At 39.3% G+C, this 25,520-nt stretch overlaps 1 protein-coding gene across 1 annotated transcript in view; it reads right to left on the minus strand.

Annotated features, from left to right (window-relative positions):
• The window catches only part of ano3 (anoctamin 3), a 386,470-nt gene that overhangs the window by 177,227 nt on the left and 183,723 nt on the right, over window positions 1–25,520 (minus strand). The window contains exons 3-7 of the mRNA XM_073049723.1: window positions 20,184–20,297; window positions 18,325–18,452; window positions 8,715–8,873; window positions 2,585–2,685; window positions 1,985–2,029 (exon numbers count right to left, since the gene is read on the minus strand). Of these exons, the coding sequence (XP_072905824.1) occupies window positions 1,985–2,029; window positions 2,585–2,685; window positions 8,715–8,873; window positions 18,325–18,452; window positions 20,184–20,297 (547 nt within the window). The remainder of the gene's footprint in view (window positions 1–1,984; window positions 2,030–2,584; window positions 2,686–8,714; window positions 8,874–18,324; window positions 18,453–20,183; window positions 20,298–25,520) is intronic.

Consider the following 25,520-nt stretch of genomic DNA (forward strand, 5'->3'; position numbering starts at 1 on the left):
CAAATATCTTTAGATCTGGGATTTTCAAAAGACTTAAAAATAAACCTGTTTATTTTGCTCATGGCAGATTCAGAAAAAGGCAGCAGAATAATCTAAAGGATGGCTTCCTTTTATGCATAGATGAGTTTCATCCTGAAGCATCCAAGAGATAATATTTATTAACTTTTCAACCTAAAGCTATGGAGAGAAATGAACAACTAAGTCATAAAACTTCATACCTTAAGAAAAAGAACATACTAATAAAGATTTTAACATGGTAAAAATGCCTATGTATCTCAGAAGAACATTATCAAAATTAACAATTTAGAATCAAAACAATTTAGATGTTGACACTGATATCCCAAATAATGTTCCAAATAATGAGTGTTCGTTTTGGGAAATGTGTACTCCATGCCAAAATCTGTGTCATTTTTAACCTGCAGTATAACAATTACAAGTGGCAGGACTGGCACAGAAAATCATATATAATAATCCTGAAACATCAAAGTTTCAAAGACTCAGTTTCTTAGAAAACTGGGAATGAATTTGGGATGGTACAGTCACACAGCAGGCTGTGTGGTTATGATTCCAACAAACCAGATTTGACTGATTTCAGCTACCATCTGTATTGTTTGCCTTTTGCTTGGGTGCTTTTATTCCATGGCACATCTCACAGATGAGTTGGCAAGTTAATTGGCTACTGTAATGGAAGATTTGATGGGCATGTGAGACAAAATTGGTCATAGAATGATTTCTAGAGGAAGGAGTTTGATGGGATTGTTCAGAGAGCACCTTTGGACTAAATGGTCTGAACAAACTCTTTCCAAGTTTGTAACAAAATCGAAAAATAAAAATCTACAAACTGCTGAACCGGACTTATTGATAGTATAACTGATTTTATGTTATATATTACTCTAGATAATGCATCCACTTGAGAACAATTTGGCTGGAAAGTCTGTGCTTTGACTCAGCAGGCTCTACATAGGAAGATAATGCTATTTTCATGCTAAAGAAACTCTCAGATTTCAGTTACCTGCAATAAATATAGACACAACTTTGAAAAATGTATGGCTAAATCATATAACTTTATTTGGAAACAGATACTTCTGTGTTCTTAGAAGTATGCTGATGGGAATATTTTAAATCTATTGCCTGGAAAAAATTACGAAGTATCACAAATGCTCTCTAAAGGGCAAATATATTGATGTCACTTTATGGACACATGTTGAACACACCAACAATGTTCAGCGTGTCATAAATCAAGAGCAGACTGCCAGCTCTTTACATCACAGACTGGAAGGTTTAATGGAATGGAGGAGACCACAACTACTTGTTGTTAGAAAAGGTGAACCACTTGCTTGATATGCGAATCAAAACTCCGATTGAGAAAACATTGCTTGTTGAATCCGGTATTATGTCAGACATTTTCATTTTCAAGCAAAAGAAGAGCTCATTATCCTGGTCATAAGTCTCAAAAAGGGATTTAAGTATGTTTGAAAAGATTGGGCAGTGGATTTATCATCCACAGCTGAAAGAATTTAATGTCAGCCAAGAAGGGTTTCATTGTCTCAGCCTCTTCTCACTGCCTGAAGCAGGGAGTGAAGGACCTGTAAACCATCTGTGGAATGTCCATTACATTCAGTTCGCCAGAAGTGTTCAATGGAAACGTACGAAATAAACAATGACAGGCTTGCAATAAGCACTCCATTAAAAAAAATAAAGCTATGTCTTTTGATAAGGTCTTGGAAAAGTGTAGGAATAAGTTTAACTTCCGTAATTGCAACGATGTGTCCAAGTGCTTAATAAATCAATAAGCAAATTGAATTTAAGCATTTCATCCGCCAAAGAGTTCATCTGCTTTCACTAAAATTAATTTTGTACTGTATCAAACTGTATTGGACAGCAACAACATCTATAGTGTTCTACCTGTGATTTTACAACCACCAACCACAATCTGTACAGGATGGACTGTGGTATCAGCAAATGCTTTATAGCACCAACCAACCTGCTCATCATTTTGCTCTTCCAATCAGTATAATAACATTTTTTCCTGGATGGATAGGAAAACAAAAACTAAACACAAGGAAGGAAAGACCGAGTAACATTTACTTGCTGTGTATTTTAAATGTCAAGATGCCATTAAGCAATAATAATATTGTAATTCAATCATGCACAGTACATGCCGTACTACACAAACTAAAGCATTAAAAGATCAAAATAATCACTATTTAATGGTGGTTTAGAATAACAGGAAGCTTTGGGAAACATGCTTGGGAACACTACTATTGACTTGTTATTGTATTTATCTTGTGGTAATTCTCACAAACTGCCAAAGATAAAGAAGTATTATTCATCTTTTAAGAGAGTTGGTACTAACTTGTTGACAGTCAAGGAATGCATTACTTCTTAGTGGGAAAACAAAACAATTCTCCTATTGAAGGTTATCCCTTTTTAAAGCTTCTATAAGTGTTGCCATAATCTCGCTCTGATCTTTAACAATTTCCCTGACTAGCTGCTAAAATATCACTTAAACCCCAGTATAATGGTTAGTAATTTAACAAAGTTATGATACTTAAAACTTAACAGAGTAAGGCATGTACAATACCTAAAGGGCATGCAGATGTTCATTCTTTCTGCATATTTACATATTGTTTCCCAAGGTGCGTGGAGTTTCACAAACATTATGTCACTGTTAGTGATGGACTGCTGTGGTTACAAAGAAACAAGGAAATAGGAAGTAAGTTGCTTTCAAAATACTTTCACATCAATATCAATACAAATTCAGGGAGAGTGTATTACGCGGCTCTGTAAGTTCAAATCAGTGGTCAAAAGCTTAATATATAATAAAAGATATTTCTTCATCTACAGGGCATCAAAATTTATAATATCATCCCATACTTAAAATCTGATTAGGTCTTCACCTCATTATCAAAGGTTTCCAAGGATCATTTTCTTTAGGCAGCAAGACTAATAAATCGCAGGAACCAGAGCAAATCTAAATTGATTTAGATTGGCACAGATGGCAAAGTAAGGATACTTGAGGATTTTATTGTAATTTTCACAAATAACCAATAGTTTAAATAGGAATCATCGGGCTGAAAGTTAGAAATCCACATCAGCATGTGTAATGGTGCCATGACTTTTTATTGCACTTTCCAGTTCCAGCAAAGTGACAATGCATCTACAGAAGCAAAATTCTCTCTTGCGCTCTTGTGTAAACTTCAAGTATATTAATTCCACTGATGGACAAGGGATCCTCCACAATAAGGGTAATCACTAGCTTGTTACTCTAAACCTTGTTCAGTTCTCTCCATTACATTATAAATGATCACGGCTGACATTAAGTACCCACCCAAGTGATTTACAGGAATTTCCAGAAAGGAATATTGTTTGATTCTGTCATAATGCAGGCAAGCTCTCTGTCACTTTTATCAAAATAGGGAACAAAAGCACAAGTGGGTCATTTTGTCACAAGGCATGTTGGGTTAATGGTCTCTTTCTATTCTGTACGATATAATGATACTCAATTAGCACTTTTTCATGTGAGGGAGGCGTTGAGGAGGTTTGGGGTTTGCGAGCTTTTGTTCCTTTCTCTTTTAGTGTGGGGCGGATTGATGTCTTTCTTTCAATTACTCCTATGGTTTTCCGTATTTTATGGCTGTCTGGAGAAGACAACTCTCAGAGTTGTATTCTGCATTCATACTTTGATAATAAAGTGAACCTTTGAACCTTTTTTTAAATGCTGAATTCAAAATTGCCTTGATCTTGGAGATGACCATGTGTTTGGATGGGAGCATTTTCCTTAAGTGTAAACCTCCTGCATAAGATATTCATGAGTTTATTAAAAACTAGATTCTCACTCATGGATGTATTTTGGAGTCAGCATGTGTACTTTGTCATTACTCAGTTAGTAATCCCAAGCTAACCACGTATTCCATTCCGTGTCCACGTCCTCACTATAACCTCCAGCACACTTCAACAGAAGTGAGAAGCGATGGCCAGGGAGGTCAATGCTGGTATTGATGCCCCTTATTCTGGATCTCAGTGCCACAGGAATTTTAGCGATGAAACTCAACCATCAAGGTCATTAGAATCAGCCATATATTTCCATCCACTATCATTCCTATAGCAAGCACACACTCCTTCAAATGTTGCACAGTACATCTTACACCTCATATATTCAACCACTGTAGTACTCTGCACCATGGCAGCATCTGAACTGAAGGAAAGAAAACACTTCTGGTGGGGCAGTAGAAAGGGAGAACCACACTGTTGGATGGGCTGTGCTACAGAAATGCCAAATGGTCAGAGAAGTAGTGTGGAGAGAATACCGCAACATCACGGTCACTATTGGGACAGCGCTGCACTATTAGGGAGCAGTATTGAAGGAGCAACTCAACTGGTCAATATTGAGGAAGGATTGAATTGGGAGATGGGAAGTATTGATGGAGAAACCCGAAATATTGTAACACAGAATACAGAACCGTACAACATATCAACAGGCCCTTTGGCCCATCATGCTGTGAAAAACCAATTAAATTAATGATGAAATTGACAACTAAACTAATACTTCCTGCCTACACAGTCTCCACACCTTTATATGCTCAGATGTCCAAAGTCCATACTAAATCTGATTCCTTCTCCACAAATACTGCTTGACTATCTGATCATTTCCCACACTCTCTCTTCTTACTTCAGACATGTTTGCAAAATAAGGAGGTTCCTATGGAATTTGCATTCTCCAAATTACAGCTGCTCCAGACTTTGGAATAAGGCAGTTATTTTCTGATCCATCACAATCGTCAAAATATGTATCCTGAAGGGGAAAAGGACAATAGCAATAATGTTGTTTCCCTCAGAACTGGTGAGACTCTCTCTACTTGGGGGTGGTTATTTCCACATGAGTTTAGGCCTGGAACAAATCAGCCACGGTCATATTAAGGATTGATGTACTCGTGCTCCTAATGCTTTTAATGTTATATATGCAACTTGTTATTTGTGCATGAATGACATGGTTGGAGGTGCATTACATCCAGCTGATTCTGATCTTTGCCATCACCGGTGAAAAATTTTATATTTTTTACCAGCTACAACAGCAGATTTTATTCCAGAACTGCCCAGATAATCATTCTTGCTGGAATGAATCTTTCACTTTCCAAAGGTAGTAGAGATCAACTTGGAGAGAAAAGTAAAGTCATAGAGCAGTACAACACAGAAACAGGCCCCCCAGCCCATCTAGTCCATGTTGAACTGTCCTTCAGCCTAGTCCATCAACTTGCACCTGGACCATAGCACTGCTTACCCCTCCAATCCATGAGAGTATCCAGATTTCTCTTAAATATTGCAATCGAATCCACATCTACCACTTCCACTCTCAACTTGTTCCACACTTGCATCACCTTCGGAGTGATTTATTAAATATTTCATCCTTAAATGTTTCACCTTTCACCCCTAGCCTATGACCTCTTGTTCACTTCACCCAACCTCAATGGAAAAAGCCTATTTGCATTTACTCTAACTGTACGTCTCATCAATTTGAAAATTGAACCTATTCAATTGGAGTGGAGTCAGTGGAGTTTTACAATAATTAAAATGCCAGAAATAACTAAAAAAAATGTAAAAACATAAATTCCATGAATAATGCCGATCTATTTGGTCCAGTTTCAAACTTTTGGCTGCAGGTCCAGTTTAGGTAAATGATTTCTTATAGAAATCAAATTATTTTGTAACACAACACCATGCACTTTTATTACAATTGTCATTCTTTCAGCCACACATTTATCTGCCACCTCATTCTACTTCTATCCTCACTGGCCTGGCCAGGTGATCAACTTTTTAGTGGATGAGCAGGTAGTGAAAGACAACCACAATTCCTTAAGTTCTAAGATCGCTATAGATCAGGATAAAAATGGACCTCATGGGGAGTATTAAATTGGAGGAATACAAACTAGGCAGGAACTCGGGAGAGTAAATTTGAAATAGCTGTTTAAATTTTGGAACATCTAACTTGGAACAGCATGTCGTCATCCAACATGTAAAGACTAACTGCACAAAGTACAGGACAGGTATGTTCCAGTCAGCAGAAATGACAAGGATGGTTGGATATCGAGAGGTGTTAAATTTTGTCAAGAAGAAAAGGGAAAAGTATGTAAAGCTTAGGAAGCTAGAGTCAAACAGAGCCCTTGAAGATCATAAAAAAGCCAGGAAAGAACTGGTAAGGGGAATTAGGAAAGCCAGAGAGGTCATGAAAACTCTTTGGCAATTATTATTAAGGATAATCACAAGGCATTCAATACATACATCAAAAATCAAGAGCAAGGCAATAATCAAGGAGAGGGAACAACCACTCAATGATAAAGTGGTGAGCATTTGCTTGGCTGACCGAGAAGAAGGATGAGGAGGTTAGGAAGTTTAGAGCTAAAGGAGAGGTAATGCTGGGTCTCATAAAGTCTAGGACCTGATAGGATATACCCCAGTCTATTGAGAGAGGCAGGAGAGGAGATTGCTGGGGTTTTGATCAATATCTTTGTGTGCTATTTATCCACAGATGAGGTCCTGGAGGACTGTTGAGTAGCTGATGTTGCTTTATTATTCAAGAAGGAAACCAGGGATAGCCCTAGAAACCATAGACCGGTGAGTTTTACATCAGTGGTAGGGAGGTTACTGGAAAGAATTCTTAGAGTTAGGATTTATGAGCATTTTGAAAACCATGGCTTTATTAGGGAGAGCCAGCTTGGCTTTGTGTGGGGCAAATAGTGATTCAGTTTTCTGACAAAGTGACAAGGGTGATTGATGAAGGTAGAATTGCGGATGCTGTCTACTTGGATCTTAGTAAGGTCTTTCACAAGGTCCTGTGTGGGAAACTCATCCAGAAGATTAAGATGCATGGGATCCATGATGAATTGACCATTTGGATTCAGAACTGACTTGCCCATAGAAGACACATGGTAGTGGCCAAAGGCACTTATTCTAGCTGGGGGTCTGGGATTAGTGGTGTTCTACAGGAATCTGTACTGGGACCTCTGCTGTTTGTGATGTATATAAATGACCTGGCTGAAAATAGGTTTGCAGATGTTCAGATGATACAAAGGTTGGTGGTGGTGTGGTTAGCGTAGAAGACTAGCAAAAATACAAATATGGGAGGAGAAATAGAAGATGGAGTTTAACCTGGCCAAATGTGAAGTTTTGCACTTTGATAGCTCAAATGTAAAATGACAGTACACTTAACAGTGTTGATGAGCAGAGGGATCTTGGGGTCAAAGTTCATAGCTCTTTGAAAGTGGTTATGCAGTTTATATGGTGGTTAAGAAGGCATATGGCATACTTCCCTTAATTAGTTGAGGCATTGAATCCAAAAGTCAGAAAGTTATTTTGCAACTTTATAAAACTCTAGTTAGGCTGCACCTGGAGTATTGCATGCAGTTCTAGCCACCCCATTATAGGAAGCATGGTGAACCTTTGGAGAGGGTGTCGAAGAGGTTTACCAGGATTGGAATGAATGTGCTCTAACAAGAGGTTGGACCAACTTAGGTTACTTTATCTGGAGTGGCGGAGGCTGAGGGGAGATCTGATAGAGATCTATAAGATTACGAGAGGCACAGATAGACAGTATCCTTTTCCCAGGGTTGAAATGTCTAATACCAAGGGGGCACTCATTTAAGATGAGAGGAGGTAATGTCAAAGGAGATGCGAGGGACAAGTTTTGTTCTTACAGAGAGTGGTGAATGCCTGGAATGTGTTGCCTGAGATGGTGGTGGATACATTAGCAACTTTGAAGAGATAATTACACAGGCAGTTGAATGGAAAATGGAAGGATATTGTGTAGGCACAAGGGATTAGCTTATTGAGCCATTTAGCTGGTTCAGCACATTGAAAGCCAAAGGGCCTGTTCCTGTGCTTACTGTTCTATGTTACAGGGAGAAGACAGGAAAAAGGGTTGAGAGGGATAACAAATCAACCATGATGGAATGGTGGAACAGACTCAAGGGGCCTAAAAGCCTAATTTGGCTCCTATTTCTTATATGTATTCCACTCCTCCTTTAAACCCTAAATTGTAATACTCCTGCTGTTCAGATAACAATCAGCTAATGTTTCACAGATCATCAAGTAAAAATGGGCCTTCTTGATGTACTTGGCTCACTTAATATGTGTTTCAACCGCGTGATCAATCCGAAGAGCTAGTTCTAAATAGAAACTATTTAGTCCTGGGATGGCGGGACTGTCATATGTTGAAAAATTGGAGTGACTGGGCTTGTATACACTGGAATTTAGAAGGATGAGAGGGGATCTGATTAAAACATATAAGATTATTAAGGGATTGGACACGCTAGAGGCAGGAAACATGTTCCCGATATTGGGGGAGTCCAGAACCAGAGGCTACTGTTTAAGAATAAGGAGTAGGCCATTTAGAACAGAGTTCAGGAAAAACTTTTTCACCCAGAGAGTTGTGGATCTGTGGAATGCTCTGCCTCAGAAGGCAGTGGAGGCCAATTCTCTGGATGCTTTCATGAAACAGTTAGATAGAGCTCTTAAAGATAGCGGAGTCAAGAGGTATGGGGAGAAGGCAGGAACGGGGTACTGATTGTGGATGATCAGCCATGATCACAGTGAATGGTGGTGCTGGCTCGAAGGGCCGAATAGCCTACTCCTGCACCTATTGTCTATTGTAACTTTTCAAGACATTAAACACCTTTGACAATAAACATTGATATTAATAGTCAAACTTTTGTTCCAACCTCTCTTTCAAGTTGCAGTCCTTCTGCCCGCAGATTCTTTTCAAATGTGCTTCTTTTCTCTACATGCATATCTGATTTTTTGTAGACCAAAATATAGTCAATCCTTTTCTTTCCATCTTTGAAGAACAGACTGTCTTCCAACACCAAGTGGTCTTTATGCTGGACAAAGGAAACAAGATTCCTACTGTCAAATAACACTAAGAACAACCCAAATTAACAACTGCAAACAGAATGTTGTGGACACTTATAATCCCCTTGATAATTCACAAAAGATTTTTTTTTCATTGTTAACAGTTAGAATAATTTTGCTATTAGGCAAGGAGTTTAAACATTGATGTGATAAAAAGCAGAGTAAGCTTAACATCTTTGACAGTATAGAGACGTATTTTACATTTTCTTACAATTCAAAGTTTAAGTTTAAATTTCAAAACAACCAAGGTACTTAAATGCCACTATACACTACCCAGAGATTCATTTTCTTGAGGGCATTTACAGCAGATTCAAAGAAACACAAAAGAATCAATGAAAAACCACACACAAAGATGGACAAACAACCAATGTGCAAAAGATGACAAATTGTGCAAATACAAAAAGCAGTAACAATAAATAAGTAATAAATTATATTGAGAACGTGAGTTGTAAAGTTGTTGAAAATAAGTGGGTCCATAGGCTGTGGAATCATTTCATTATTGGGGTGAGTAAAGTTATCACCTCTGGTTCAGGAGCCTGATGCTTGAGGATTAATAAGTGTTCCAAACTTTGTGTTGTGGGACCTGAGGCTCATGAACCTCCTTCGTGATGGCAGCAGTGAGAAGAGAGCATGGCCTGGATGCTGAGGGTCCCTTGATGATGGCTGAATTCTGTCTAAATATACCAACAGGAAATACTGACCCCTACAGAACCGCCATGGTCTCAGTCATATTTGTCGGGTGGTTGCTATCTTCTTATTTGTTGCCTTCTTATAAAAATTAATTTTGATCTGCATTTTGCCTTCATGGGTCATCAAAATGAGAAAATCCATCAAACAAATTGCCAAAGCAAAGATGAAAATTACTTAACCATGATCTAATTTATTTTATTCCAACCAGATTTATCTTTAAATCACCAAGTTGTAATGAGCTGGAATGCACTGACTGAAAGGATGATGAAGATAGATTCAATTGCAACTTTGATAAATACTTCATTGGAAAACTGTGAGAAAAGAAGAGGGAAAGGGTATCACTCAGGTTTTTGCTTCAAAGAGCTGATACAAGCAAGATGGGTTTTTTGCTGTGATTCTTTGGCTTGTCAGCTTGGCGCTACACATTCTGTGAGAATGTTAATTGGAATGACAGAACTGCTGCACTGGTAGCTGGCACAGACCTGTGAGTGGATCTCCTTCTCTGCAGAGTAAGAGTACGACTCAGTGACCTTTTGCTACATAATGACACAGGCTATCTGCATCCATTCCACCTGCAGAAGAGCAATCTATCAATCCAATCACCACATCATACAAACCCCACATATTCCTCTGCAGCCCTCTACAAGTCCATCACCTCCCCTTTGATTATTTTGTCATTTATCTTTTGTGGAGATACCTTACAGTTGCCAAATAATCCAATTCATTTTTTAAATTACCATCAACCTAAAAATGTTCTCATTACCTAGCCACTGACTGACCATTTATGTAAAGGCAAATCACTCTCACAACTTAACACATTTTTCTCCTTCATTTCCTTTAATTTTTTTTGTTTATAAAATGCGTGAGCCTTGCTGCACCTTTCTATATTAACCTTTCCATGGATGTTGTGAGGCTGGTACAGTTAACAGCATCACAGTCCCTTTAGAGCAGAGACGAGGAAGAATTTCTTTAGCCAGAAGGTGGTGAATCTGTGGAAGTCATTGCTGCAGATAGCTGTGTAGGCCAGTGATTGGGTATATTTAAAGCAGAGGTTGATAGGTTCTTGATTAATAAGGGTGTCAAAAATTACAGGGCAAAGACAGAAGAATGGGGTTTAGGGGGTTAATAAAAGAGTCATGATGGAATGATGCAGCAGATTCAATGGGCTAAATGGCCTAATTCTTCTCCTATCTCATGATCATTTGTTGGCTAATAACTAAGTTTACGGTTTTGGAAGGTATACTATCAAATCTACTCCCTCCTTATCCACTCTGGTATACTGACAAGGTTTAACAACACAAGTACCTAAATTATTAGATAATAGCTGAGGACACACGAGGTAGAATTTATCATTCTGTAATATTTTTATTATCACCACTGCTATCATATGAGATGCAACTGCAACTGTAAGCTTCACATAGCCTCAGTGATTCAAACAACAGCAAATTGCATCTGCTCTTCTTTCCAGCTTTGTTCCAAAACAATTCTACCTTTGTTACACGAGACCTCCCTCATCTACTGTTTCCCACTGAAATGGACATTTAACTTGTCACTACCAAATGAAGTAGAAGATTTGGTCGGTGTCATTTTGAAATCTCTTACAATTTGGTTTCTGATTCGCGGTGCATCAAATTTCACCTTTTTAATGGTTGCTTTAGATATTATTGGTGCATGGACACATGAACTACGTTGGGAATCCAACCCAGTTATATTCAGGGCACAGGGAATTCATTTCCTTAAATACATAAATGAGAACATGTATACATGAATATGGCCCTCTGTGTGACATGTGAGAAATGTTAACTATTTGCCCACCACAGCAGCAAAACAGATGAGTGGTGCTCATCCACCACCTCTTCAGTCAATAGAGCACGGCACTGCCACAACAGAGGCAAGTGAGGCTCCCCCTCCCCACCCACCATTCCAGTGTCCTGACCAGCTACATCACTGTCTGGTACGGGAATTACCTCAGATCGATAGTGATGACAGCTGAAAACATTATTCCACTCCCACCACCGCAGCCCCATTCAGGACATATATCAAAAGTGCTGTAGATGTAGTGCCTCTAGCATTGTCAAAGACTCCTCCCGTCTTTCCACAATCAATTTCACCTCCTGCCATCAAGCAGAAGGTACTGCAGCATAAGAACCAGAACCGTTATGCTGAAAACAGCCTTTCCCCCCAGGCTGTTAGACTTCTTATTACCCTACTGTCACCCAGCACACATTTACACCTTGTCTGAATGCCCTGCCACACCTCCCACCCCCACTCCACAAGACAAGGACACAGTCTCATCCTGCTCTGGTCACTTTTCATCGTTTATATAATTATACTGTTGCTTGTTTCATTGTAATAGTGTCAGTAACATTATACTGTCTTATATAAACAGACCCCTTGCGCTTCATGTCAACCTGTCAATCTTGTGGCCACGTCCCTCAGGGACTTGTGTCGATATTATTTTGTGACTAAATGTGCGGATTGTAACTATATGTGCTGAGCGTGACTCAGTGTACTGTGTTTCCAAGCTTCAAGATCGTTCAATGTAATTTCCAGTACACAAGTGTAAAGGGGAATGAAAGAATCGTTACCCACACAAAACGCTGGAGGAACTCAGCAAGCCAGCCAGCATCTATGGAAAAGAGTATAGTCGACTTTTTGGCTTAAGGTAAGGAACACAATGATTACAAGAAACACACAAACATAAATACAAAAGATATACATAGTTAGATTTTATGTCCATAATGTGATGCTAGGTTCATGAGTATCTGTACATAAATGTGACTGAGAGGAAATGACAGAGTAGTGGTAGTTGGGGATGTGCAGGGTTAGGTTAGTAGCGGAGGTGTTGATAAGACTTCCAGCTTGAGAAAGTAATTATTTTTGAGTCTGGTGGAAGCCTCCTCCCTAATGGAAGTGGGACCAACAGTCCACGAGCGGGGTAGGTAACCTTCATGATGTTACTGGCCTTTTTCTTTTTGCTCCTTGACCCAGAGGAATATTATTTCTTTTCTCTCTATACATATGAATGGTTGAATGACAATAAACTTGAAGTTGAACTTGATTTGGAACTCTTCAAGCAACACACACAAAATGCTGGTGGAACGCAGCAGGCCAGGCAGCATCTATAGGGAGAAGCACTGTCGACGTTTCGGGCCGAGACCCTTTGTCAAGACTAACTGAAAGGAAAGATACTAAGAGATTTGGAAGTAGGAGGGGGAGGGGGAAATACAAAATGATAGGAGAAGACCAGAGGGGGTGGGGTAAAGCTGAGAGCTGGAAAAATGAGTGGCAAAAGGGATACAGAGCTGGAGAAGGGAAAGGATCATGGTACGGGAGGCCTAGGGAGAAGTTTTAGTTTTTTTCCCCTCCTCTTTTTTTTCTCTCTCTCTGCCCATCACTGCCTGTTCTGCATCTCCCTCTGGTTCTCCCCTCCCCCTTTCTTTCTTCCTAGGCCTCCCATCCCATGACCCTTTCCCTTCTCCAGCTCAGTATCCCTTTTGCCAATCACCTTTCCAGATCTCAGATTCACCCCACCCCCTCCAGTTTTCTCCTATCATTTTGCATTTCCCCCTCCCCCTCCTACTTTCAAATCTCTTACTATCTTTCCTTTCAGTTAGTCCTGACGAAGGGTCTCAGCCCGAAACATCGACAGTGCTTCTCCCTATAGATGCTGCCTGACCTGCTGCGTTCCACCAGCATTTTGTGTGTGTTGCTTGAATTTCCAGCATCTGTAGATTTCTTCGTGTTTGCTTTTGGAACTCTTCATTCACTTTTCCCGGCTGATATGCAACTACTTTATCTTGGAAGGTAAATGTCAGGGAGTACCACATGAATGACAGATGATGGGAAATTGCATTGTCAGAGGTAAGGACCTAAGGCAAAGAACCATGTGTTGTCCATTAACCCATGACAACAAAACAGGAACATTTTATTCTTCAAATCAGAAGCAATGGACCATCCACAACAATTCCACAGTTTTCTTCATTGTTGGACCTCATGGCAACTCATTGAAGGCCAAATCCTTTTAATACAAATGCAGGTTGAGTCGGTGAAGAAGGAAAATGCTCTAATGTTGAGATGACCAGAATATAATGGATATAATGTTGAGATTTTATAAGGCATTGGTCAGGCTGCACTTAGAGCACTGTGAGCAATTTCAGCTCCTTGTTTAAGAAAGAATACGTTGACAATGGAGAGGGTCCAGAAGAGGTTCACGAGAATTATTCTGGGAATGGAAGGGTTAATGTATAAGGAGTGTTTGAGTCTCTGGCCCAGTGCTTGCTGTAGTTCAGAATAATGAGAAGGGATCTCATTGAAACCTATCGAATACTGAAAGGCCAAGATAGAGCAGACTTGGAGAAGATGTTTCCTATAGTGGAGGTGTCAGGACCAGAGGTACGGAATCCAAATAGTAGGACACTTCTTTGGAACAGAGATGAGGAGCAATTTCATTAGCCAGAGGGTGATGAATCTGAGGAATTCATTGTTACAGACAGCTGTGGAAGCCGAGACATGTATTTGAAGTGGAGGTTGATAGTTTCTTGATTAGTAAGGCACCAAAGGGAGAAGGCAGGCAGATGGGGTTGAGAAGGATAATAAAATCAGCCATGATGGAATTGCAGAGCAGACATGATAGGTTAAATGGTCTAAGTTTTCTCCTATGTCTTATTGTCTTAAAATGGGCCAGCCTTTCTCATTAGCGTCTGCTCCTGCATTTATAACCATTTTTACATATGAGTGATACAACACGTGTGAGTGAATGTACACACGTGATGAGGGTGGTGCACACAGTAGAGCTATTAGCTACTGCCTCACAATGCCAGGGCACCAAGTTCAATCTCATTGTGAGTGCTCCCTATGTTAAGCATGAATGGGCATTTCCTCTAATTGCTCCAGTTTTCTCTCACATCACAGCACGATGTATGATGGTAGGTTATTTGGCCATAGTAAACTGTGGGAGAAAAGGGGAACTAATAAGAATGTGGAGAGATTTTTAAAGCGAATTAAGATTACTGTAGGATTAGTGTAGATGGCACTAAACAGTGACTCCTTTGCTTGCATCTTTGGAAACAGCTCTATTTCCATCTTCAATATCTTTATTTTTCTCTTTTCAGGGTTTTTTTTGAAGACTCTGACCTGGAGTTACACGCTGACTTTGGTTCTTTGCAGCAATGGGACCTGTTCTCGGGGTTTCAAGACTGGCCATTGTTCGGCACGCCGAGGGTTCGGCCTGAGAGTCCGGCTCGGATTTGGAAGCCTAAGATCTCGGGGCTCTGGAGACAGGCGGATCGAGGGTCGGTGTCACAGCAGGAGACCACTGATTTTAAGATAGATAGATAGATACTTTATTCATCCCCATGGGGAAATTCAACTTTTTTCCAATGTCCCATACACTTGTTGTAGCAAAACTAATTACATACAATACTTAACTCAGTAAAAAAAATATGATATGCATCTAAATCACTATCTCAAAAAGCATTAATAATAGCTTTTAAAAAGTTCTTAAGTCCTGGCGGTAGAATTGTAAAGCCTAATGGCGTTGGGGAGTATTGACCTCTTCATCCTGTCTGAGGAGCATTGCATCGATAGTAACCTGTCGCTGAAACTGCTTCTCTGTCTCTGGATGGTGCTATGTAGAGGATGTTCAGAGTTATCCATAATTGACCGTAGCCTACTCAGCGCCCTTCGCTCAGCTACCGATGTTAAACTCTCCAGTACTTTGCCCACGACAGAGCCCGCCTTCCTTACCAGCTTATTAAGACGTGAGGCGTCCCTCTTCTTAATGCTTCCTCCCCAACACGCCACCACAAAGAAGAGGGTGCTCTCCACAACTGACCTATAGAACATCTTCAGCATCTCACTACAAACATTGAATGACGCCAACCTTCTTAGGAAGTACAGTCGACTCTGTGCCTTCCTGCACAAGGCATCTGTGTTGGCAGTCCAGTCTAGCTTCTCGTCTAACTGTACTCCCAGATACTTGTAGGTCTTAACCTGCTCCACACATTCTCCATTAATGATCACTGGCTCCATATGAGGCCTAGATCTCCTAAAGTCCACCACCATCTCCTTGGTCTTGGTGATATTGAGACGCAGGTAGTTTGAGTTGCACCATATCACAAAGTCCTGTATCAGTTTCCTATACTCCTCCTCCTGTCCATTCCTGACACACCCCACTATGGCCGTGTCATCAGCGAACTTCTGCACATGGCAGGACTCCGAGTTATATTGGAAGTCTGATGTGTACAGGGTGAACAGGACTGGAGAGAGTACGGTTCCCTGCGGCGCCCCTGTGCTGCTGACCACCGTGTCAGACCTACAGTCTCCCAACCGCACATACTGAGGTCTATCTGTCAAGTAGTCCACTATCCAATCCACCATGTGAGAGTCTACTCCCATCTCCGTTAGTTTGTGTCGTTAATAACAGATAACTTAATTTTTTAAAGAATCTTTTATTTTACAAACTCAGGGAAATCCCACGGTACTCACGATCAATTAATTACTTAGGAAAAGTAGGTGCTGTATTACATTGCAAATGTTAGAAATCCAAAGTGTTAACAGTTCTCGCTTAATTTTACTTGGTTATATAGCTTATAAGACGTGAAAATATTACCCACATTTTAATATGTGTGTTAGTATGAGCTACCCATGTGTATGGATCTACTGTCAAGGATTTATACTTCATCATATCCTTTAATGGAATATAACACCACAGATTTGAAAATGCTGGGGTTAAGTTTTCTATCACCTACAACATACGAATGATTATTTAATTTCTTAACTGAATTTCTTTTGGTCAACTGGTCATGTCGCCAATGCTTGAAAATGAAGGAGGGATAAAGCCCCTTCTGACTGCTCCTTACCCCCACCTCCTCAAGATTCGCAATTGCCTCTCTGTTGCCCTGTCTCAAAGCAATTTCACAATGACCAAAGAAACAAAGTAACTTCCTAATTTTGAATAAAGTTCATTCTTCAAGGGTGTTAGCACGGATCCCCAGTGGTGTAGATAATTTGAACTATCAGTTGAGTGAGGAGCCTATGCATCTAATTTATGATAACTGTATGTGTGTTGTGGTAAAGTAAGGGTTAAAGACAACATCCAGGTGAAGATGACTGCAGTGGTGTGTAGTCAAACTCAAATAAGGGAGACCTTTGAAGTGACTGCCAGAGCCAAAGTTGCTTACTGCAGTAGATAGGTGAGAAGGACTACAGCAGTGTGTGATCAATCAAGAAGAACATAGTTTCCTTCTACAGAGTAAAGGGTGCCAGAGACAAATGAGATAGGAATGATGGAAGGATGTGAAATACACCCAACATCTAAAGGACAATAGTTTTACAAACATCAAAATATCATCAGTTATCAGTTTGAAGTTTTAATTGACTTTTAACACCTCTACTATGAATGGCTATTGATCTTGCAAGTAAGGAATTTATCAAATGGTCAATATCCATAAATGATGAGCAAATTCAGTATAAAAATAGCGGTTATTTGTTCAGACTTCAGAACAGTGTGGGTGACAGGGCTATGCTGTTCTTCGTGTGCACAAATAAATTAAATTATGTTTGAGCTGAAAGAGTATGTGGGTTCTGGGCCCAGTTATTTTTGTTATTTTGTTTTATATTGGCAATGATAACTGTGTGCAACAGAGCATTACTCTACAAAGGAGAACTATCACACTGAAAAATCATGATGTACTGATCCATCAAAGGGAGGTAATAGTGACTGAAAAGGCTGAGAAGTAGAATTTCTTACCTGTTGGTAGGCAGCTTCAATAGGGAGACCATCTTTTAGCAAGAAAATCCAAACCCTGATCACCAGCTGGTTCACAATAATGTATTTGCATCAAGTGTACAAGTCAGTCATTTATTCAATCACTTCTGCAAAGCTGTCTCGGCTTTGAGAACACAGTAGCTTAACTAAAAATTTTATTCACTCTACGTGAATGTTTGCTTTTATGCTACTTTTTGCTTTGAACACAATTATTTTGTTTTGCCAGGATGTCTCCCATGTGTCTCCACATGAGGCTCTTGGATTGAGATGGTCTTCAATCAGATATACATGGGCAATGAAATAAACCCTGTTTAGGGTTTCTACAGAGTACTAAACCAGGCATGCAGACCCTGATAGGCACAATTCTCATTCCAGACATATCATACTGCTGAGTAATGGGGCTATTTCCCACTTTCCCATGGGGCTACAGCTGAGTGACAGAAGCCATAATACCAACACAATTTTGAAATTCTATGACTATTTTTCAAAAACTCTGGAGCACAAACATTTTTTTCTTTGCTTTACTTCATCCGGTTGAGTTATAATGCAGCACTCTTTTGCGTATTTCTCAAGCAGCAGCCAACATCTCGTCATCAAATAGGCAACTAGCTGGTAGGTTTAATCAAAATTCCTCTCATCTTTGTTAGACTTTGAAGGGACAAAGTACAAATCGATGAAGATTATGAAAGGCACACAATGGAGCAACAAAAATAGAAGACAAAAACTAGTAACATGGCTGCAAAAGATGAAACGGAAGAAGAAACAAATAGTATGCAAATTGGATAGACTTAATCAAGGATGAAAAATCCACTCGTTCAAAAAAAGTAAAAATCTACATCAATATTCTTTGCTTGATTTAAGTTTATTACAGCAAAATCAGAAAGGAAGAGCAGTGTTGTTGCAGTTGGAATACCTACAGAATTATGAAAAATATTATATGAATTTGATGAAAATAATACCTTTTGTTTGTCATTAGAAACTTCCAAATAATCTTGATTTGATGGGGTCTGGAGGAGAAAGATATGATCAGTCTGAGAATCATATGTTCTTTGTTCAGATTCTATTGTACTCCATTCTTTATCTTCATCTGGAAGAGGACAGAAGTAGTGCTCTCAATTAAGATGTGGAGACAATCAAAATGGAACACATTTTACATACAGTTGCAAAAACAGAAATGAGCACAGGAATCTCTCTTGCTTCAGATTCAGATCTGAAATTAATTCTGATTTTTCTGGAATCTATGCATTTTCTGCTTACTCTCAACATTTGTTGTTGATGGACTGTCATTAGCTTTGAAAGCACACTTATTTTTCATATGCAAATACCCCAACCTAATAAAACAATTGGCCAAAATACACATCACATTTACACACCATTGAGTATGAAAACATGCTTATAAATTGTAATGATTTCTGAGCGCTATATACACTTAATCCATGACCTATTGAAAAATTAAAATAGTCCCCTTAGCCAGTTACCTGTGGCCAGTACAAAACACCCTCTACATCTGCAGCTTGCTACAAGACAGATCATTGACACAGGGGTTCCCTACCTGGGGTACACGGACCTCTTGTTTACCGGTATTAGTCCCTAGCATAAAAAGTTTGAGAATCTGTGCATTGGAAGACCCCCTATTAATTATAGACATTCTTATGTTAAGCAAAAGTAGCTCTGAGGATGCTAGTAGTGTTGAAGGCTATCCCAAATACATCGCTCAGACGGAAATTTTCAATTTACATTGGATTACTGTTGAAGAACTATTTGACAGTGCATTCACATTATCATAACTATGCCTTAAAGCACTGAATGTCCAATGGCTCACAAAGGCCTTTTCTCCTTCACACCTTGGAATATGCTTGTGGCATTAAATTTGCCTTCTAATCCAATCAGATTCAGGTATATTATCACTGACGTTTGTGACAAAATTTGTTGCTTTGCAGCAGTAGAATAGAAGCAAGACATGCATGTACATACACAGACACTATATATACATATACACACACACACACACGAGGGGTGATTGATAGGCTCGTAGCCTATGGTAGAAGAAGATGAGTTATACAGCTCTTGTTACATGAACATGCAGTTCAACTCTAAGTGATTATGCAGAAAGTTTGAAGTTAATAACTCATTGGGGTGATTGATAAGTTCGTGGCCTAAGGTAGAAGAAGATGAGTTATCAACTTCAATTAGTTTCTGCATAATCACTCAAAGAGTTGAACTGCATGTGCATGTAAAGAGAGCTGTAGAACTGATCTCCTTCTACCTTAGGCCACAAAATTATCAATCACCCAGCTGTGGACACTTTCTGGAGGTCCAAGATCTGTATGCTCCATGACCGCTGGATTAAGTGTGCAAATGTAGGAGGGGACTATGTTGAAAAATAAATGTACTAGGTTTTCTAAAATTGACTCCTTCTACCCTACACCATGAACTTATCATTCACCCCTCGTATAATAAGTTGTGCAAAAAGAACAGTCTTGAACTGCATAGATTTGCCTGTTTGCAGACATTATCTAGGTTTTTTTTTATCATGATTACTCATTTAGGTGTAATGATCCTTTCAAATCAAATTAGTTTGCAAACTATTCATTTTCATTAGGTTTCTAATTCAAAATCAAAACTGGATTGAACTATAAAGGAGCCAACATTAGGCATTGGGAGACAGCAGTCTGAATTTGCCACGGTCTGCTTATTTCAATACTGTAAAGTGCAACAGAAACACTGACTTTACCTGCTGAGAACTTTCAGTTATTTTGTGTAACTCTCTCAGTACTATTTGTAATCACCAAGTTGAGTAATTTAAAGCAGAGATTACCTAAGGGAACAATGCATTCAACAACAGATTCTTGCGGCCAAAGTCTGGAATGGGACTGCTCCGAGGGACTGTAAACCAAAGCGTTATCACCTGAACCAGACTTTGGAGTCATATCTGCAAAATTAGAAGAAAAACAATCTGGTTTACAAATGTAGAGAAAGAGCTGGAAAGCAGATGCAAATTCATGAATCATTTTGGTTAAAGAAAAGAACAAAAATGATGGAGACTCCTACTGAAAAACCTTAAAACTAGAGATGTCAGGGGAAGCAAAAACCCAATTCTACAGGTACAGGATATATTCACTTCTATAATCTAAATACAGTCGGCTCTCCTTATCCGCGGGGGATTGGTTCCGGAACACCCAGCCCCACCCCCCCGCGGATACCAAACAACGGAAACCTGTCTCAGTGCGGTGGACTTTAGGACCTGGCGGAGCTCGGGACCCGTCGCCCGTAGTGTTTCTGTTCTGTTGACGGAAAACGATCACGATTGAAAATAAAGTGGAAATAATAAAGTGATTGGAAAAAGGTGAAACACCATCAGTCATTGGAAAAGCATTAGGCTACAGTCGGTCAACGATTGGAACAATTTTAAAGGATAAAGTGAGAATAATGGAGCATGTGAAAGGCCATGCCCCGATGAAAGCTACAATTCGTACTAAGCAACACAGTGGTTTAATTATTGAAATACATGTTTCTTAAGTGTTTTATATGCATAGAAAGGTAAAATATATACTATATACTAAGACAAACGTTTGACTAACTGACGCTAAATAATACCGGATGTACCTGTTCCGACTTATTTATAACACCTAATACAAAGTAAATGCTATGTAAATAGTTGTTATACTGTATTGTTTAGGGAATAATGAGAAGAAAAAAAAAACTCTGTACATGCTCAAACAACGAGTGCTGGAGAGAAAACTTCCATTTTTTTTCAATCCCGATCCACGGTAACCTATGCACGTCCTCCTGTATACTTTAAATCATCTCTGGATTACTTATAATATCTAATACAAAGTAAATGCTATGTAAATAGTTGTTACACTGTATTGTTTATGGAATAATGACAAGAAAAAAAGTCTGTACATGCTCAAACAACAAGTGCTGGAGAGAGAACTTCCGGGTTTTCCTGATCCGTGGTTGGTTGAATCCGCGCGTGCGGAACCCGCGGATAAGGAGGGCCAACTGTATACATTTGCAAGATTTAGGAGTCACTGGAAAGCCAGCATTTCTTGCCCATCCCTAACTGCTCTTGAGAATGTGGTGAGGATTCACCATAGCAATTCTTCCAATGAAGACATTTCTCCTGTGTTGTCCATTAGGGATCTCCAGAATTCATAGCCATTATTGACGGAGGATTGGTAATATATTTCCAAGTCAGGACTTTATGTGTCTCATACCTCATGTGAAGCTCTAGAGACAGCACCTGTACTTTGTATTTTATTGAACTGCTTAGTAAACTGGTGATTGCACATTAAATTATTCAGAACTGTGGATTAAGACTTTGTCAGCTATATTTTAAAACTTTATCCATGAGCTTATACCTGCAGAACTTCCCAACATCAGCACTATCTCTGCACAAAGTACAAGTACAAATTACAGGAATTGTGTTCCCCTGTGTCTGTGATAACTTCACAAAATATTGCACTTAAACTGACAGCACCTTCAGAGGCAACTATCCATTAGGACATGAAAAGGTTCCCAAAAATTAAACGAGGTTATAGGCAGGTTTCAAAAACATTTTGAATACATCTCTTTATAAAATGTCTCCAGAACAAATGACAAGGAATTCTTAGCCTGGCCTGCTGAGTTCCTCCAGTATTTTGTTACTCGGCAGATCTCCAGCATCTGCAGAATTTCTCTTATTCATGACAACGAATTCTTATACTCTTTGTTATGTACTTTTTGTCAAATTGGTCCCAGCTATGATTACGTTGTCAAAATAGCTATATGAATTAAAATGAAATGATTTAGTGATTGTATATTTAAACTAAATGTTAAAATAATAACTTCTTCATAGTCATGACTAAAACTAACAATTTTGGAGTTCTGTTATGGTTAATTTTGCTCTACCAATATCTTGAGAAATGAAATAGATTCAGGTTGACAATTTAACCACTGCACTTAAAAGCAGCTAACAAATTTCACCTCAAAATCATATAATACTTAAAGCACTTCGAAAGTAAAGAGCAGGAGTTTTATAATGCAACAGATGTTAATATTGCTTTCAATTAGAAACTTGTGAAGTCATGCTATTAACATTCATGTCATGCACCATCTTGTATTGAATAAAATGCAACAAAATGTGCTTCCAAAGCTGCTTACATAGCAGTCTGTCTAAACTGTTGAGCAGTCAACTTTAGGGAGGTATTAGGGATGATCATTGATTAGAGAGGCCTGACACTCTAATCAAGGATCAGGACATGAGGAATTTAACAAGCAGCAGTATGAGATTCTGGGCATTTATGTAAAAACATGACTCAAGCAGCTGTGCTTAAATAATTTGAAGTTCAGAAAAAAGAGGAAATTTTTTGAGTGGAGGACTCTTTGTGTAAGAGGAATAGAAAGCATTGTTTGTGCCTGCATTATATTAATACCTTGGATGTTATTAAGTTGATGCATGGCTACTTTCAATGAAATATTAATCATAGTTAATCCAAATTGTTATTTCATCAATAATAGATTTTAGTTGGCCAGTGTGGGGGTAAAATCAGAAATGTCGATGATTGTTCACTTAAGAAACCATATTATTTCCTTTCAATTAATATCAATAAACACCAAAACAACCAGTAACCTCTACAAAAATAATACAATGACCAGAATTTCAATGTATTGGCAAATTACATTTTCTTCTTTTGCAACCTTTCAAAGTAACAAGTCAATATCATGCATGTAAAAAGGGAGGAAGATAGGGAGAGCTCATATACATTCTGTTAGGATGCTTTCTTTCTTGATTGCACACAACTGTTCAGCTCCATCAATGCTAATATTAAGATTCAAAATAAGCAAACAGAGCTTTGTCATTTGGCCCTCAAAAATAATTATGTGATTGGGTGAACTTTCAAATTCACAGGAACATAACAACGTAAGGAATAGGAGCAGGAGTAGGCCATCTGGCCTGTCAACCCTGCTCTGCCATTCAATAAGATCGTGGCTGATCTGGCCATGGACTCATCTCCACCTATCTGCCTTTTCCCCATAACCCTTAATTCCCCTACTATGCAAAAATATATTAAAACGTGTCTTAAATATACTTACTGATGTAGCCTCCACTGCTTCATTGGGCAGAGAATTCCACAGATTCACCACTCTCTGGGAAAAGCAGTTTCTCCTCATCTCCATCCTAAATCTACTCCCCCAAATCTTGAGGCTATGTCCCCTAGTTCTGGTTTCACCTACCAGTGGAAACAACTTTCCTGCCTCTATCTTATCTATCGCTTTCATAATTTTAAAATTTTCTATCAGATCTCCTCTCATTCTTCTAAATTCCAGCGAGTACAGTCCCAGGTGTCTCAATCTCTCCTCATAATCTAACCCCCTCATCTCTGGAATCAATTTGGTGAACCTCCTCTGCAGACCTCCAGAGCCAGTACATCCTTCTTCAAGTAAGGAGACCAGAACTGCACACAGTACTCCAGGTGCGGCCTCACCAGTATACTGTTCAGCTGCAGCACAACCTCCCTGCTCTTAAATTTGTTCCCTAAAACAATGAAGGACAACATTCCATTTGCCTTCTTGATAGCCTGCTACAAACCAACCTTCTGTGATTCATGCACAAGCACTCCCAAGTCCCTCTGCACAACAGCATGCTGCAATTTTTTTGATCATTTAAATAATAATCTACTCTTTCATCTTTCCTTTCAAAATGGATGACCTTTCATTCATCGACATTGTACTCCATCTGCTCGACCCTTGCCCACTCCCTTTATCTATCTATATCTCTCTGCAGACTCTCCGCATCCTCTGCACAATTTATTTTTCCATTCCATTTTGTATCATCAGCAAACTTAGATGGACTATACTTGGTCCCTTCCTCTAGATTGTTATTTTATATCATGAAGAGTTGCGGGCCCAGCACTGACCCCTGCAGCACACCACTCACCACTGAATGCCAACCAGAGTAGCACCCATGTATCCCAGCTCTCTGCTTTCTATTAGTTAACCAATCCTCTATCCATGCTGATAAATCACCCCAACTCTATGCATCCTTATGTTCTGGATGAGTCGTTTATGTGGCACTTCTGGAACTGAGGAGGCATGCCCTCTTCCACCTGTTCTGTCATTCAGTGACGTCTTGGATAAACTCCATTGGCCTCTAATGTTACCAGATCCCTCTCAGCTTTCTATTAACAGAATCTAGCCATCTTGCAGTAGTTCTAGCATTGATTGTTAAATATGGAACTATTTTCCAAGTTTTGACCATTTCTCCCATCTACAGCTTGCTACAAAGTGCAAAATATTGGGGCAACTGATGCTAGATGGTATCATCTGTTCCAATGAAAATTGTCACTATTCAGTTGTGCCCTGATAATTAAGCTCCAGTTTTACACAGACCTGGTAAAATTCCAGGATGTGCTGAGTATCAGATGCTAACACAGCTACCGCTTGACACCGTCACTGCACTCTGATGGTGCAAATAGGTCTTGCAAGAACTCCACAGTATAAACAAGAGAAAATCTGCAGATGCTAGAAATCCAAGCAACACACACAAAATGTCAATCAACTTTCCAGTTCTTTACTTCATCCCTCCCCCTTCAGGTTTCACCTATCACCTTGTGCTTTTTGCCCTTCCCACCTTTTAAATATACTCCTCAGCCCAAAACATCAACTTTACTCTTTTCCATAGATGCTGCCTGGCCTGCTGAGATCCGCCAGCATTTTATATGTGTTACTCCACCATATAGCAGAGTGTTAGATAATCTAAACAGTCTGACTCCAGTTGAAACTGGCATAAAGTCAAAATCCCATTCTATAGTAAGTCTATTTAGTTATATCTGGGATGGAGATGGGGGTGAGAATATTTTAAACACTTAATGTAGCACTTTCAATTATTTCTTGAGAGTCTTGAGAGGCGGTGCCGAGGAAGTTCACCAGGTTGATTCCAGAGATGAGGGGTTTAGACTATGAGGAGAGATTTATTTGCCTGGGGCTGTACTTGCTAGATTTCAGAAGAATGAGAGGAGATCTTCTAGAAACATATAGAATTATGAAAGGAACAGATAAGATAGAAGGAGGAAAGTCGCTTCCACTGGTAGGTGAGACTAGAACTAGGGGACATAGCCTCAAGAGTAGATTTAGAACAGAGATGAAGAGGAACTCAAACTACCTGCGTCTC

The sequence above is a fragment of the Hemitrygon akajei genome, chromosome 6 (assembly GCF_048418815.1).
Source record: "Hemitrygon akajei chromosome 6, sHemAka1.3, whole genome shotgun sequence".
NCBI classification, from domain to species: Eukaryota; Metazoa; Chordata; class Chondrichthyes; order Myliobatiformes; family Dasyatidae; genus Hemitrygon; species Hemitrygon akajei.